The sequence below is a fragment of the Malania oleifera genome, chromosome 3 (genome assembly GCF_029873635.1).
Source record: "Malania oleifera isolate guangnan ecotype guangnan chromosome 3, ASM2987363v1, whole genome shotgun sequence".
NCBI classification, from domain to species: Eukaryota; Viridiplantae; Streptophyta; class Magnoliopsida; order Santalales; family Ximeniaceae; genus Malania; species Malania oleifera.
In genome coordinates this window covers 31,341,469-31,360,042 of record NC_080419.1, presented here as the reverse complement: position 1 = coordinate 31,360,042, position 18,574 = coordinate 31,341,469, and the positions used below count along the sequence as shown (strand labels likewise).

The 18,574-nt window shown below is 33.2% G+C and overlaps 1 protein-coding gene across 1 annotated transcript; it reads left to right on the top strand.

Moving 5' to 3' along the window:
- The first annotated feature begins 17,458 nt into the window (after positions 1–17,458).
- Positions 17,459–18,274, top strand: LOC131151251 (proline-rich extensin-like protein EPR1). Its single transcript, XM_058102505.1, has one exon. The coding sequence runs from the start codon at positions 17,459–17,461 to the stop codon at positions 18,272–18,274; it is 816 nt and encodes a 271-aa protein (XP_057958488.1).
- Positions 18,275–18,574: the final 300 nt, after the last annotated feature.

Here is an 18,574-nt window from a genome sequence, read left to right as displayed (position 1 = left end):
GATAATTTGACCTGGTTGTAACTGGTGCTGTTCCACCCGTTAAGTGAGTAATAATGGAATCCTCGGACTTGCAAGTTAGAGGCGAGGACATAGACAGTATTGGCCAAACCCTGAGATCGTATCGTGTGTTGATCTCTTCCTTGCGCACTCTATTTTCCACACTTGAAATTCAGTTCATGTATGTTCAATTATTTATTATCTTGATTGTTCTCACATGCATGTTTTGAATGCTGTAAGCATTGGAATCCATTTAGAAAGACCATAAGTTGTGAATTGAGGAAGCCGAAGTCGAAGTTGATGGCCACAAGCCACCTTGCTACAAGCTGCCTCATAGGCCACCTTACTACAAGCCACCACACAAGCCGCCCACGGCTAACTGAACACAATCGAGATAGTGACTGCAAACTTAATTTAAACATCTAGCTAGAATGAGCAGATATTATTATGGTGTACTGTACCTATAGTTGGTGCTGAAGTTGAATAAGAGCTTTTGCAAGCATGTCAACCTTTGTATTTTTATTGTAACTACTGTAGAGCCAGTCTAAGGTACAAAAAGTTAGCAATCTCGTTATATATGGCCTGCTGGTTGTAGTCTTTTTATCACCAAGGTGTTTGCATGAATTGTCTGCGTGGCATTTCTTAATTCTTTCTACATGCAATTTGCAAAGTAGGAGCCTAGGTAACTAGTTGGTACTTGTAGTCATCTAAAGCTTACCACGCACGGAAAACAAGTTGGTGGGGGTGGGGTAATGAAGAAAGAGTAGCACACAATTAACTTTTCTACCCAATATTACATAATTAAATATACCAATACTACTACTGCCACTATTATTTTTATTAGACTAAAATATATAGACCTCTAATAAAGATATAGGCATTGCCTAAAATGCTATAAAAAAATTATAGACTTTATCAAATTTTATGTGGATTTAAAAATAACAAGGTCACCCTTAAGCTTTGGAAAAACACATATCTCCGTTAAGGCCTTATTTTTTTTAAAAAAAATTCCCTAAAAATTTAACAAAAAACACAAACCTTTCTTATATTTAGTAAAAAGAAAGGTTAAGGGAGAGTACAAGGGTGTCAAAAAGCAAATGTTAAGACAAGGTTGATTTATGGAGTTTTTGAAAAGGGAAGTGCACCCCCTTTTGCAAAACCTCTACCAGATGGATCATAAAAAGAAGAAAATGTCCATGTTTAATTTTTTTCCAAATCTCAAGAGAAATTATTATTATTATTATTATTATTATTATTATTATTATTATTATTATTATATGAAGGAATGTAATATAGATTTTAACTACAACTCCTTCAATATATTTTTTAAAAAAGAAATTTCACTAGCTACAAATTACCATTTACTAGTAATATTTTGAAAGCATGAATGCATAAATAATTAGAAAATAGAGGGAAAAGTTTGACAATTTCATAAAATATAAGTTAAAAGCTTGTCTTCTATTAAAAGATAGAAAAAAAAAAAAAAAGCCATTTCAATTTCTAAAAATGCCTAAACTTAGATTTGGATTGTTTGATTTTGAACAAAAGTTAGTACAAATTATATTATCATTCTTTTGAATTTACACAAAAATTTCTTAAAATAAAAGTTAACAACCCATCTTCTATTAAATAATAGAAAAGCATGCTTTTCAATTTCTAAAAATGCGTAAACTTGGATTTGGACTATGTGAATTTGAATAAAACGTAGTACATAATTATATTATCATTCTTTTAAATTTACACAAATTCAAATCCAAATCTCAAAGTTGATGCTATATATTGAACACTAACTACCATATAATATTTCACATAGATCATATAGGTATGACAACTAATCAACTAAAAGTGCTTAAAGATTTTAATCAACATTTATTGGATCATTCTGATGCCTAAGTCAAGAAGACGGAAGGGTATGCATTGAAAAAGAACAATATAAGATAGACAACTTCTTATATGATTTTATCTCTTCTCAGACCCTTTTATAGTTTTTTGGCCTTCCTTCTATTAATTCTCCAATCAAGGAGAGATTATAAGAGAGTTGTGAGCCGTTACGCTGAGAGTTAACATATGATTTATGAGTCTTTAATCTAACGTATATTAGCAGGTTATAAGGGTTTTGTTATCCAATTTAATTATCATTTATATCCATGTCTTTAGAGGAATATTGACTTTGTAAATGCAATGGCCTGGTAACTACCATTTGATTTAGGTGTATAAAGGATCATTTGGATACCTAAATCGGGAAGATGGAAGGGTATGCATTGAATGACAATAGTATAAGATTGAAATTTTCTTAGATGGTCTTACCTCTTCTCGAAGTGTTCCTTTTATAATTGTGCAGGTCTTCGATCCTCTCAATAATTCCTCATTTATGATGAACAATTAGGGATTTTGAGCCTTTTATATATGTTGGACATTGTATATTGGACTTATGGGTATTTGTCAGGGAGTTACGAGAGTTTATTATTCCCTTTAATTCTCTTTAATGTCCATTTATATGTTGGACATTGTATATTGGACTTATGGGTATTTGTCAGGGAGTTACGAGAGTTTATTATTCCCTTTAATTCTCTTTAATGTCCATTTGACCTTATTTAATTTTAGACTAGCAATTTGTTCCCTATAGAATACAAATTGCACCTTGTAAATTATATTAATTAACTATCAATTGCAATACTAATATAAAGATAAGTTTTTGAAACTAAATCATTGATTTTATAGTCACAAATTTGTTGAAGTACACCTTATATCTCATTATTGCGAGTTCCTTAATGTAGGAATAGTTTGCCATATTTTTACATATAATAATTAATAATTTCCAGTTAAGCACAAGCTATACATGTGCAAGTGTAATTCAATCATGCTTAACAAAAGAAAAAGTAAAAAAAAAAAAAAATGTAATTTAGTCATAGATGTAGTTTGATAAATGATTTTAATTTTTTTTAATTTAGTTTGAAGACATTTTTTTTTCTAAATAATCGTATAATTTATTTTTAAAATATTTAATTTTGAAGGCTAAGATATAGGTAGTGAGAGATTCTTCAAAATGACCCAATAAATGTTGATTGAAAACTATAAGCACTTCTTTTAATTAGTCGCATATTCTTAAAATGATCCAATAAATGTCAATTAAAATCACTTTTAGTTAATTAGTTGTCATACCTTTATGATCAATGTGAAATATTATATAGTAGTTAGTGTTCAATAGCATCAACTTCGAGATTTGGATTTAAATTTGTGCAAGTTTAAAAGAGTGATAATATAATTTTGTACTAGTTTTTACTCAAATTCACAGCATCCAAATTCAAGTTCAAGCATTTTTACAAATTGAAAAGCATGATTTTCTATCATTTAGTAGAAGATAAGCGGTTAACTTATATTTAAGAAATTTTTAGATAAATTTTAAAAAATACTAATATAATTTGTACTAAATTTTATTCAAACTCACACAATTGAAATTTTTAGATATTTTTCTTTCATTTAATAGAAAACGAGTGTTAACTTATATGTTATCAAATTGTCACAATTTTTTCACGATTTTTTTTTAATTATTTATGCCTTCATGCTTTAAAAATATTAATAGTAAATGGTAATAAGTAGCCTGTGAATTTTTTAAAAATATATATATTGAAGGAATTGTAGTTAAACGTTGTATTACCTTCCTTCAAATAATAATAATAATAATAATAATGATTTCTATTGAGATTTGGTAAAAAATTAAACATAGATTTTTTTATTTTTTTATTTTTTTCAATCCATTGGTTTTTTTTATAACATTTTAGGAGGTGTATATATGTTTTACTCTAGTATAAATAATAGCGGCGGCAGTAGTAGTATTAGTATATTCAATTATGTAAAATTGGGTAGAAAGTTATTTCTGGGCTACTCTTTCTTCATTACCCCACCCCGACCAACTTGTTTTCCACACGTAGCAAGCTTTAGTGACTACAGGTACCAACTAGCTACGTAGCTGCTACTAATTATATGCAAACCGCATGTAGAAAGAATTAAAAAACCACATGCAGACAATTGATGCAAACACGTCGGTGATAAAAAGACTACAATCAGCAGGCCCATATATCACCAACTTTTCGTACCTTTGGCTGGCTCTACAGTAGTTACAATAAAAATATAAAGGCTGACATGCATGCAAAAACTCTTATTGGACCAACTATAGATAAATAGACCATAATAATATCTGCTTATTATAGCTAGGTGTTTAAACTAAGTCTGCAGTCGCTTGCTCCATTGTGTTCAGTGAGCCGTGGGCGGCTTGTAGTAAGGTGGCTTGTAGTGAGACGGCTTGTAGTGAGGTGACTTATAGTGAGGCGGCTTATAGTAAGGTGGCTTATGGCCATCAACGTCGACTTCGGCTTCCTCAGCGGGAGGATATCCCTTATGAAGTGGGGGCTTGTGGGGTGGCTTGTAGTAGGGCGGCTTGTAGCCGTGGACTCCCGCTTCCTCAAGGGGAGGATATCCCTTATGAGGTGGGCGTTTATAGGGTGGTTTGTAGGCTGGCTTGTGTTCATCTTCGATTTCCTCAGCTGGAGGGTATCCTTTATGAGGCGGCTTCTTGTGGGGTGGCTTGTAAGGTGGTTTGTGAGGCTTGCCGTCGGGAAGGAGGTTGGAGGGTTCAGATGAAGCAGCGAGAAGAATCACTGCTCCAAGAACGAGAAGAATGAAATTTGCGAGAGACGTATCTCTAAAACAGTGCAGTTGGGCCTGCTGATGCAAAAACCAAGGGCTGGGTTGGCCCTTTTATTGTGGGGTGGCTTGTAAGGTGGTTTGTGAGGCTTGCCGTCGGGAAGGAGGTTGGAGGGTTCAGATGAAGCAGCGAGAAGAATCACTGCTCCAAGAACGAGAAGAATGAAATTTGCGAGAGACGTATCTCTAAAACAGTGCAGTTGGGCCTGCTGATGCAAAAACCAAGGGCTGGGTTGGCCCTTTTATTGTGGGGTGGCTTGTAAGGTGGTTTGTGAGGCTTGCCGTTGGGAAGGAGGTTGGAGGGTTCAGATGAAACAGCGAGAAGAATCACTGCTCCAAGAACGAGAAGAATGAATTTTGCGCGAGACATATCTCTAAAGCAGTGCAGTTGGGCCTGGTGATGCAAAAACTAAGGGCTGGGTTGGCCCTTTTATCGTGGAATGTAGCCTCTACCATCACAACACGTATCCACTACAATTTCCTTCCATTTATTCATATTTGTTTTTATTATTCATTTATTTGTTTAATTTGGGTTGATATTTACACGTGGTCCCGCTAGCTCATCACTGGCTTCTCTGCGTGCTCATCTTACTGAGCATCAGCCTGTAGACGGCCAATATTTTATGCATACTTGTGTGCAGAAAATATCAGCTAAGATATGTCCAAGCGATCATGTCAGGTGGCACCTGGGCGTTGAGGTGGTGTTATAATTTGTGCTGTGAAAGAATGACGGGTCGTGTTTTCTTCACACATACTCAGTTTTGGATCAAATCAAGTACATTACGTGGTTGATTCTGCAGCTGTGGCGGCCTAATATTGTGAAGGTGGAGTTTCATTTTACTGTTCATCATATATACAATATATATATATATATATATATATATATATATATATTAAGTAAACGTATTCAGTACAAATTCTAACCATATCTTTTATCAATATTATATTTTCAAACTCTTATGAATTGATTTTCAACTTTCAAACAACCCATCTCTCACTTCTTTTTTTTTTTGGTTTTGTTTTTTTCCTCAGTAGGACAGTCCCTTCCTTTTATTTATTTATTTATTTTTTTTTGGATATGACAGTTCCCAATCCTCTTTAATTAGGAATTTCAAATGACAAAATACTTTCAATTCTAAATTTCTAAAAAATATTTCTATATTTTTTCCTCAATTAAAAAGACAAGAAATCAATAAACTAGTTTTATTGTTAAATTCCTAAAATGTCTATCACAACATTCTAAAAAAAGGTCCGAAATGGCGAGTGTTAAACGATATTGAAATTTGAAAGGAGTCACCACTAACTTATTATTTATCTTGGTGCGATTAGAATATCTATTTATTACTCATTTATTGGTCTCTAAACTATTCTTAAGTCATAAAATCAATAATCTCAGTTTACTTTACCAGAATCGGGATCGGGAGTTCGACTATGCGAGGAGAAGGTATCAGCACCCCCTACACACCTGTTCTACGAACGATACTTAATGAGTTATGAATTATCCCTAAATTAAATTTTGATAGTCTTTGATTAACTCTTTAAAAGTAAATATATAAATAAATAAAAGCAAACAAATAAATAAATAAATTTAAAAAGTAAATAAAAAATCAGTACAATTAGGAATGTTTAATAATGTAGTAATCCTAAAAAAATAAAATAATAAAAAAAATAAAAATTATATAATAATAATAATAAAATTAAAGTAAATTATTTAATTAAATTATATATATAAAGAAGATAAGATTGAGATTAGTTTCAATCTCAATCTCAATCTCAAAATCTAAGATGCACCCCTTGCAAGTCTCTCTTCCTCCGTCCTTCTCTCTCTCTCTCTCTCTCTCTCTCTCTCTCTCTCTCTCTCTCTCTCTCTCTCTCTCTCTCTCTCTCTCTCTCTTATTAATTAATTAATTTGTTTATTTTATTTCTTAATTCTTAAGAAATCATTAAATTACAAAAAATACCCTTTCTCTAAATTCCCTATAAATAGGAGATTTTCGGTTCATTTTCCATAGAAAATTTTAAAAAGGAATTGAAAGATAAGCAAGGAAAAAGATTTTGTGGGGGACGGAAAATTTTTACATACTTAAAATTCTCACTCTTCCACTCTTTCCTAACTCACTTTAAAAATTCATTTTAAACCGTATTAGAAGAGTAGATCAGAGTAAGTGAGTTGGATTATGTCAGTCAGTTTTAAATTTAAATATGCCTGATTTAAATTAACGTACGGGGATTGAATTATATCCGTTTTTATTCAAATATAAGTGATTTAAATTAACGTACAAGATTGGATTATATCCATTTTAATTCAAATATAACTCATTTAAATTATCGTACGGAACTGGATTATAGTTGTTTTTACTTAAATAAACCTGATTTAAATTATCGTACCAAGACTAGATTATAACCATTTTTACTTAAATAAATCTGATTTAAATTATTGTACGGTGATTGAATTATAATCTTTTTTACTTGAATAAACTTGATTTAAAATAAAATGCGGAGATTGGATTATATTTGTTTTTACTTAAATAAACCTAATTTAAATTAAAATACGGGGATTAGATTATATCAGAGTATGTAGTTTTAATTCTATATATATATACTTATTTTTATTTACAAGTTTATTGTTTTAAATGAAGTGTTTCAATCCACTCGGATAATTTACAACGTTATAAAGTTCTATTAACAACAAATAATTATTAACACGCAAAATCGTGTGGCATGAACTTATTTTATTGCATAAATGAGTAAGAATGAAATTTTTAAGACGATATAATTATTACTTGTTTAATAATGATAAGAGTTTTATGATACTATTTTTATTACATAAATTGTAATTGTATGTTTTAAGAACGCTGATGACTCGAATGTTATGAATACTCGATATCATAGCTTATAGATGATTATGAGTGCAACCATAGTGTTCACAGAGTTGTGACATATGGCAATGGATTTCTCCTAAGTGGGCACACTATAAAAAAAATTGATTTTTAGTAATAAAAGTATTAGTGGCAGTTTCAATTTCATCGCTAAAAATGTTTTCTTTGTGACAATTTTTAAAAAACCATCACTAGTGTAAGTATTAGTGACGCTTCTCCAAACTGTGCCTAATAAGACACTTTTAGTGGCGAAATTGAAATTGTCAATAATACTTTTGTCATTAAAACTCAATTTTTACGCTCAAACCATCATGGGAAAGCACTTTATGCTTCGAACATATCACAAGAAAATATTAGCGACGTTTTTTGGGGTATTAGTGACGAATTCAAAGCGTCACAATAAGCCACTTATTAGTGACGGCTAAATAATTGTCACTAATAGTATTATATTAGTCATGATTCTATACGTCATTACTAATAATGCATTATTAGTAACGATTCTTCTATACCGTCACTAATAATCTTTTATTAGTGACGGTTTATATAACCGTCACTAATAATACTTTTGTTGATTGGGTAAAAGTCAACAATATTAGTGACAGTTTATTAGAACCATTACTAATAGCCTATTATTAGCGATGAATTTGCTAAACCATCACAAATAGTATTTTTATTTAAAAAAATATATAGAAATTATTTATTTATTATATTATTGACGGTTTAGAAAAATCATCACTAATACTCTGTTATTAGTGATAGTTTATGGAAACCGTTACTAATATGCTGGTATTAGTAACGGTTTGTGAAACCGTGACTACTAATGCATTTGTTGATTGGGAAAAGTCAACTATATTAGTGACGGTTTATGGGAATCATTACTAATAGCTAACTACTAGCGAAGAATTTATTAAATCATCACTAATAGTGTTGACTCTATGAGTCATATTCCGTTTTGATGAAGACAAATCCAAGGTATCTCACGTGTGTATTTAGTACTTGAACAAATAATCTTAGAAGGCACGTAGAGTAGAGGTACTATCAATGCCATGCAGGGCTAAAAGACTACTTCAACTAGGATATGACGTGGCAACATGAAGAGCAAAAGATGAAGACAATTTAATTTGTATTTATATTGTAAATTGCATTTGTGTTTGGTTTGTAATAATTGCATATTATGCATGATAGGATTTTATGCTCAAAGGTCATAGATTGACCATAGAATCCAATACCCTTAAATCAATATGCCATAGCTTACTCCCACATGGTTGAAAAGGTTCAAAGGCAAAACAGGGCAAAACTCTTCATCTTTAAAGAGCACTGGTCGACCGAACCATGCATATTCAAAATGCCCCGACCGACCGACTTGATTATTTAAACAAATTTTTAATTGCTCGGCCAACCATCATGTTAAAGATGTATTTGCCTCAGCCGCCCGACCTCATTTTTGGCCAATTTCTTAAAGTCTCGGAAGACCGACCTCCATGGTTTGAACTTGGCCAACAGACCAAACTTATCCCCTCGGCAAGTCGGCCTTAAAGTACGGGTGACCAAACCTACGAAGGTTTGGCAAATCACCTTGGTCAATCGACCGGTCACCTGCCATGGCCAACTAAACCCAAAGTAAATTTCAAAATTCTCTATGAGAGGTCAACCGATCGACATCTTGCCTAACCGATAGACCCTCACAGGTTGACTTTCATGGGCTTGTGTCGAAAACTTTTTAATAATTTAAAATACAATTTTTTCAAAAAAAAAATAAATAAACATCTCAATAAAGTGTTAGGTGCATTTTCTAATTCTAAAATATACAACACAAAAGTAACCAACTAAAATTTTAAATTATTAATAAAAATTAAATTTTTGGATTTTAATTATTAAAATATTACATAATATATATTTTTATATATTTATAATATATTGGTTTGGTTCAGTTAACCAGAGTTATTGAATGGGCCAAACTGAAAATTGAACCTAAAAAATAAAATTTGTGTTTTGAAAGTAAATCAAAAATGATTAACCGACTTTTTCAGGTCCACCCCAATTGAAAGGTACTTATAAATTTATGATATTGTCGTTGATATTCACCAATTACACATTGGATTTATATATATTTATTGGGTCTAAGCCAATCTGAGACTATTCAGTAGGGTTAGTCTCCATCTTCAGGCCTATGCCTGGAATACAATAACCAATATAAAATTTGCATACAATTTAAATGCTTCTAACACAAGCTGGTATGTACCACAATATAGCACTGTAAACAATGCACTCACTTATGATAGAGAATTAATGCTCAAATGATATTTGTTCTAAACAGGGTATCTACTCATAGTAAGATATATATATATATATATATATATATATATATATGTATACATATATATTTATCAATGTGTATACGTGTGAGTGAGTAAGGTCTTTGATTCTAGAATATGTAAATTCACAATATAAGCAATCACGGAATCTAAACAACCTTAAGCTAATACCTCAATAATATTCTTCACAAATTAAGCACAATAGGGGTGTTGAATTGAAGCATGCAAAAACAATATCAAAGTTTATATGCAAGCTTTCAAATCTTGCAACTTGAATGCCAAGACTAGCAAGCCAAAAATAAGATCATCCCAATCAAATATTTATATATGAAATATTATGGGAAAGATCAACCAAGCAAGAACTCTCAAAAAAAAAAAAAACAAAAGGTTTTCAAAAACGTATGAATATGTGAGAGTTTTTGCCAAGAAAATATTGTGTAAAAATGTATACAACGAGCACAAACAAACTCTCTTCAATCTTGCAATTGATTTGAAAGAGAGGGAAATGAATAACACCAACTCTCTATATAGGTGGGACTCAAAAAGTGACCGTAGGGACACAATGGGGAATATTAAAAATGTTTAATTTGAGTTTTAACCCCAATTACCCTTAATTACAGTAGTAAAAATAAAGAAACCCAAAAGTTTTGGTCGATCGAGCTATAGGTTCGGTCGCCCGAACACTCACATACAGAAAAGCTACTTTTGAAGATCAGGTGCCCAGAGTTAAGTTCGGGTGGCTGAGGTCAAGGCGATTTTCCAATCGCTCGAGGTTTGGTCGCTTGTATATATTTTTGGTAGCTTGAAAAACAACATTCGATCGCTCGATGGTATTTTACACATGAAGGTTAGGGCACCCGAACAGTTAGGGAAAATTCAAAAACGAGTTCGGTCGACCGAGAAAGATATGCTCATTCTAGTTCGGTTGCCCAAAGTTAAGTCAAAGATGCTGACTTTCCACGATTCGGTTGACCGAGGCAACTAAGCTTTGCCAAGTTCGGTCGACCGAAACCTCATGGTTTTTGGGCTAAGGTCTTGATTTCATTTCAATTGTTTCCCGTAATAATATAAGTGATTATGAGAACTATCCTAAATACTTGTGTAAGGATTTAGGATCTTTTCTAAGGCCTTTTTGAGCTAACCCTAAAAAATTCGGTGTCAGTCGACCGATCCTTAAGGTTAGTCTATGGTCTTGAGCATTTAAACCCTATCATGCATGCAAATGTGTTATTGCAAATTAAATATTACAGACCCAAAAGAATAAATGCAAATACAATAATCAAATGGTCTTCATTATTTTTTATCCTTAATATCTTTGCTCTTCAAATGCCATATGTGATGTTGTCTTTGCATTCCTTATGACTTCCTTGTGTTCCTACCCTCAATGCATGCAAAGGGTGATCTTGTTTCAAGAGCTCAAAGCACAGTTAAGAACCATTGGATTTGTCATAATCAAAACGGGAAGGACTCATAGAGTCAACACATGCATTTAATTATTTATTTGGTTTGTAATAATGAATACATTTGCATGATATGATTATGTGCTTAGACAAAACTGTAGACAGACCTTAAGACTGGTCGACCGACATCGAATTTTTTGGATAAGCTCAGGTTGCCTTAGATTAACCTTAGGTTCCCACACTTTGTGCACAAGACCCCACTATAGTCATGAGAGGTTAAATTAAAATCAAGTAATGGACCTTAGGCCAAAATCATAAGGACTTCGGGCGACCAAACCTAACAAGTCAAATTACCTCGATTGACCGAATTGTTGACTGGTCAAATAGTTGACCTGACTTTGGGCGACCGAACTCAAATGACTTGAGTGTCCACGGTCAACCAAACTTGTACCTTGTACTTTTCCATCGTCCCCGGGTGCCCAAACTTATAGTTCATTTTACACTCGGGCAACCAAATTGACAAGTTTGGTAAGCCGAACTCAGGACCAAGTGACCGAACCTCGAACAGAATGGAAATCACCTTCGGTTAGCAAACCAAACCCACAATCAGGCACCCAAACTTCAAAAATTAACTTTTCGCCATGTGTATGTTCGGGCAACTGAACCCAAAATCTGGGCAACCGAAACTCTCGGGTTGCCAAAAATTAACTACTATAATTGGGGTTAAATTTTATTTAAACTTTTTCAAAATTCCCAATAGGTCCCCAACGGTCATATTTTTCAGAAAAATTATAAATACCCCTTCATTTGCCAAATTTAGCAACTTTGATTAGCAAATAATTTTCTCTCTAGTATTTTTTAATTCCTTGTTAATCAAAGTTCCCCCAAACTAATTTCATTGCAAAAATCTCTTCCTTGGAGTAAATTTTTACACTCTCCAAAACTCTCTTTCATTTATTATTATAAATAACTTTTACAAGAGAGTATTTTATTTGGGCATTCACTTGCTTTGATTTGTACATAAAACTTCAAATGCATATAGTTTGTTTTGTGCAAAGTTTTTGAAACTATAACCCTAGGTTCTCCTACGTCTTATTGAAAACATTTCTTGGAAAAATATTTGGTTTAGAATTTAAATCTTTGAAGTCTTCATCATACATATTATGTTTAAAGATTGCAAAAATATTTTTCGAAACACGCCCTTGTTCTATTGAGCATTAATTTCATATCATATTAAAGAGTGCATCTATTTAAACTTAATGTATACATCCATGCTTGTATTTTCAGAAGCACTATTATGTACAAAAAAGATTTTAGTGTACCGGTTCGGTTCAACCCTTAAATTGAAATGGGGAGTCTCAATCCCATAAATGAGATCGGTTTGGTTCATCCTAGAAATTGAATTAGGGAGTTTTAGCCCCGTAAGTGAGACTGGTTTGGTTCAGCCTGAAAATTGAACTGGGGTCTTCCTTGCCTCGTAAGGAGAGGATGTAAACGGCTTCTGCTCCACCTGTTTAAGTGAGCAAAATTAGTGTAATCCATGGGAGGTAGCCCAAGGCGGGGACGTAGGCTGGTTTGACCGAATCTCGATAACAAATATCTTGTGTCACTCTCTCCCTATCTCATTTTAATTCCTGCACTTTAAATTCAGTATGTGTATGCCTATTTATTTACTCATATATTATTTGCATGTACACCTTTATTTTAAATGAGATATGCTGCACACGTGTATGCCTGCACTCATAGTTATATTATTTTATATATACGTTTGCATTATGAATGAGATATGATTAGTGGTGAATCAGCAAAATGCAATTAGTCGAAAAGTTTTTAAAACTCAATTCACCCCCCCCCCCTTCTCTTGGGATCACACCAAAGTCAACACTTTCCAACCTTTTTCAAATCACATTGAGGTAGATTTTGTGGTTCTCCATCCCAAAATCCACATTTTTCTAAGTGGTGTCATGGTTTTCCTCTAAAGCAAACCAAAAAGGTCTTATAGAAAATTTAACTTGTTCACTGAACCATTCAAGAGATTTCAAGTTCGACTTTATTGTTTTCCTCCCGAAGAAACCAAATATGCAAATTCAATTTTTTTTTTTCATAAAATAACTCATAAAAATGTTTTTGAACTTGGATTAAAAATGTCGTTTGATAACTACAGATGGAGTGATTCCTCTTTTGAGGATATGTAGGAAATTTATTTCATAGATCCAGTCATATGAAACAAAGAAACCAAATTCCTTCTTTATTTCTACATTATTTATATGTTTTTATATGTTTGTATATATGTTTCAATTGATTAGGCATCAAAGTAGTAAGACTTTCATGACAATATTAAGTCCTCTGCATAAGTCCTAAGAAAACCTTTTTAAAAGTGTAAGGGTTGGATATTTTTTTGAAATGAACAGCACCCAAAAGGATGAGAAAACACAAAGGGCAGTCGACCACCTAGTTTTGTTTTTTGTTTTTTGTTTTTGGTTTTTCAAAAATAACTTCTTCATTTTTTTCCAAAATTTCAAATGTTTTTTTAGAAATAATTTTTAAATAGGATGTATACACGCACAAGGTAAGCGCAATAACCATTCAAAGGAACATGCGTTTTAGGGTGTTAGTGTTTTGAATTCTAATTAAAAATAAAAAATAAAGTAAAACATTATCTTCCTTATTCACAAATGTACTCCTGAACCTAATCTTTTTACGAAAGTTTTTGTTTATGTTGCATTTTCAAAAATTAAAATAAAATGACAACTCTATTTTCAAAGATAAAAATGACAAGTTAGATGAACTAACAGTTTCGTAATCTATGCTTGTTTTATTTCAAAACATTCACTAACTACTGGCAACTGAAATGGGTCCTTAAAATCTAATGTTGACTACCACAAATGGACACCAAGGTCTAGTGTCAACACTTAAATTTCATGTGAATTTTGAGTTTGGAGTTTGATTGATTTGCATATGTTTTGTAGGTGGACTTGCTACAAAGATGATAGATAGAAGATGGATTTGAGGTTTTTATTTATTTATTTTGGTAGTATGCATATGTGGATGGATGTGAAGTTTGTATTGGGAGAAGGTGTGAATGTAATGCATGCACATTGTAAATAAACCCCTTTTATTTTTGTTCTGTAGAGAGATAAGAGGAAAAGAGGGATATAGGAATATGAAATCAGGAGTGAAATCTGCCCAAGAAGAGAATGCCGACCAAAACATGCCCTCTCGAGAGATTGATGAGAAGAGAGGGTGGGTGAAGAGAGAAATGCAAAAGTCAAGAGAGAGGAATAGGCAAGACCATAGATGGCATTTGGTCTTTTATTAAAAGTGCTGCAAAACTCCGAAGCAAAGGGAAACATTTTTCATTAACCTCCCTAAAAGCCATTCAGATTGAGGATTTTATTTTTGGCGAAAACTTGGCTAGAATAAGGACTTGTATTGAAATTGTGATTTTGAGAATTTTGGCAACAAAAAACAAATAGAAACGATAGATTTCATTCTATAATGCTTTGGACAGATGGGGTGTGTATAGTTATCACAAAAAAAAATTATAATTATTTTGGTTAATTATTATATTTCAAAACTCACTTTGCAAGAACATTTTTATTTTACAAGGCAATAAAAAATCATAATATTGTTTTTAAAATGTCTTATGATTTTTATTTTTTTTAGTTATATATATAAATATATATATATATATATATAATTATTCTTAAAAGTTATACAATCATTTAATTTTAACTTTAATTTAAATTGAGATTTACGTATAAAGTGAATAAGTACTTGAAAAACAAATAGTATTTAGATACCCACTTTTATTATATGTCCGGTTTTAAATTTATTTTATTTTTATTTGAATAATTTATTTTATTTCAACATATAATTAACATATTATAGTACATACCATAACAATATATAATTATTAAATTATGTTAATGTTTATCATTTTAGTTGAAATTTTCTAAATATTTTCTAATTAATATTTTGAATATTTTAATTAAAAATTAATTAATATTTATGATAATTAAACTTATAATTCACATTTTTAATATTGTCTATTTAAAATGTTAAATTAGTTAAAATTCTTTGCTATTTTTTTCTTAAATGATGTTAACTGACAGTTTAAGCTGTGTTAATAACAATATTATTAGATGAACAAAATAATTTTATTTAATATTTCCTAACTAAAAATTTAATTAAGTTCTAACTAAAAATTTCTAATTTTTTACTCTAATTAAATTAAACATCATTTTCTTCCTAACCAAATTATTTATATTTAGAGAGGGGGACCGATGCAAAACACTGATACAGCTAGAGAAGTTTTCTAGTGTAATCATTAGCCACCAGGGCACAGGGCTACCAAAGTAATTCGATCGGCAACAACCAACCGCGTAGGAATACTTGAGAGAGAGAGAGAGAGAGAGAGAGAGAGAGAGAGAGAATAAGAAATAATTTTATTATTTATTAGCTATTGTTAATTTTATTATTTTTTTTTATATAAAATTTTTTATTGAAAAACAAATTAATTTAAAAAAAAAAAAAAAAAGGAAAAGTGACATCCATTCGTAACGACTATAATTGTAAAAACCCCTCAGTAACAAGTAACAACGCATTTTTCTCGTTCAACGTGCGCACATCCCGAGACCAAAAACACACACAGCGGGACAGACAGCAGATTAACATTCACCATGCATCAATAGATTCATTGCCCTTCTCCAACCTCAGTACCCTAATATCCATCTATGTACAAGACAGCAGGCGCATGGCTATGCCAAATAGTCCCTATTTTCAGCCCACTTAGACCCAAGCAGGCCCTGTTTCTGGCCCTTGTTACCTGTGATGAAACCAAGGGCAAGATGAAAGCGTTCCCACGACGGAAAGTAGAAGCTATTCATATGTATTAATTGGTACCTTAACTGTCACTGCTCGCACTCCTTCCTAAGATTGTACCAGCTTGTTCTTTAATCTTTTCTTCAACTTAAAACTCGTATTTAATTATTTACTTAGTCTGTAAATCAATAGAAGGTTTTGTGTATAAAGAGTATTTCACAAAACATGCACCACACACGAGGAAGTCGAGTATTTTGTATCATTGTATATACCACATAATGGATGTATGTATGTACGAATTGATTTACTCTTATTCTTTTGAAATTTTATTCTTTTGTTACTAACACTCTACTCATGACGCCCATTTCTCTTTCTTTAATTTCAATTCAACGGGACCAAATTAGTCAATCCTAAACCAAACTGGGCCACACCTTGAGGAAGCATGCATGTTTTCTTATATGAAGAACTTCAATGGAAATATAAATAAATATATAAATGTATAAAAGCTTAGTCTATTTGGGCATATCTTCTTATTATTTCCTGCACATTATTATATTGTTGTGTAAGACCACATACTTTTAGGACTTGTTTACAGGAGGCTAGATATATACTTGTAGTTAGAAGTTTAAATTTTATGAAACATATTCTATTATATGATGATCTCTTTTAAATTTGGTACTGCATTGCCACATTAATTAACAAATTACGAAAATGGTTACTTTGTTACAATTTTTTTTTCTTTCATTTGTTGTGTGTGTTGAGCATATTTCATAAAACATGTACTACCCACAAGATATTAGTATTTTCTACTATTGTGTATACTACCTAATGGACATACACATAAGTTAATCAACTTATGCCCTTTTCAAATGCTATTCTCTGGATTTTGAGACTACACTAAAGGTTGTTTTTTCTTTCTTTAATTTTAATTTGATGGGACCTAATTAGTTAATCATAAAGCACATTCTTATGCATTTGAAGAAGCATGCATATTTTCTTATATGAACTTTGATAAAAAAAATAAAAAAAAAAAGTAAATAAACAAATCACTCCATGTATAAGAGCTTAATTTAATAGAACATCTCTCCTCGATTTCCCCACTACGACTTAGTTTAATTGAACATCTCGACATTAATTTCCACTCTACGACTATATACAACATATGTGAGATGGAGATTGAACACAAATAATAAAATAAATAAACATAAATACACAACAAATCTCAGGTCCGATTGAGTAGTTAGTGGAACGTGTCATGTAATTGAAGGCCACGTCCATCTATAAAAGGCCAAGCCAGTCCTCCACTTTTGCACCATCAGTGCTCAAACTGAAAACTAAAATGTTTCTCACACACCTCCTAGTTTTCCTAAGGGGAGCGGTGGTGGTTTTGGTGATAACCACCACTCCTTGCGCGGCCACCGACTACAAGCCAACCCCAACCTCAACAACATCCCCGCCACCACCAGATTACAAATCTCCAACACCGCTAACCCCCAAGTACACACCGCCACCCTCCCCGCCACCTTACACTTCTCCACCAGCACCGCCAGCAAAAGAGAAGCCCCCCGCTCTCACCCCTCCACCACCAAGTTACAAGCCTCCAGATGAACAGCCCGAGCCCACACCAGCACAATCACCGCCGACTAACAAAGCACTACCTCCCGTTCCCACACCCTCACATCCAGGGTACAAGCCACCTGCGGAAAAGCCCCCAAGCTCTCCTCCTGCCCAGGCACCCGCATCACCAAGCAATGGGGTTCCCACACCGGCATACGGCGACCAGCCGCCTTCTTCACCAGCCTCAATTGATAAGCCCAATCCCGCAGCCCCTCCGTACAACAAGCCACCTGCTGAAAAGCCCCCAAGCTCTCCTCCTGACCAGGCACCGGCACCACCAAGCAATGGGGCTCACACACCAGCATACGGCGACATGCCTCCTTCTTCACCAGCCCCAGTTGGTAAGCCCAGTTCCCCAGCCCCTCCGCACAACAAGCCACCTGCTGAAAAGCCCCCAAGCTCTCCTCCTGCCCAGGCACCCGCAACACCAAGCAATGGGGCTCACACACCAGCATACGGCGGCATGCCTCCTTCTTCACCAGCCCCAGTTGAAAAGCCCAGTCCCCCAGCCCCTCCGTACAACAAGCCACCGGCTTAGGGGTTCTCAGGGACGGGCAAACCCTCTCATTATACTTACAATCGCGAGCAGATTTTTTTTTTTCCTATTTAGTTATCATCTAGCTAGTTCCTAACGAAAATAAGAGCTAACCATGCTGCAAAGTGAATTGATGGTGTAATATTAGTTCAACTAGTGTGCTATTAATGCAACTAGCGTGAAAATGTTTTTTATCCTATATCTGCTCCATTTTCTGCTTCCTATGGGTAATTTAATCATATTGACTGTGCGACAGGGCTTTTTTTGTCCAACAATTGCATGCATGATCTTTTACGCGCCCAA

Bases quoted from the DNA above. Each gene is read 5' to 3' on its own strand.
- LOC131151251 (XM_058102505.1), top strand. From the start codon at position 17,459: ATGTTTCTCACACACCTCCTAGTTTTCCTAAGGGGAGCGGTGGTGGTT.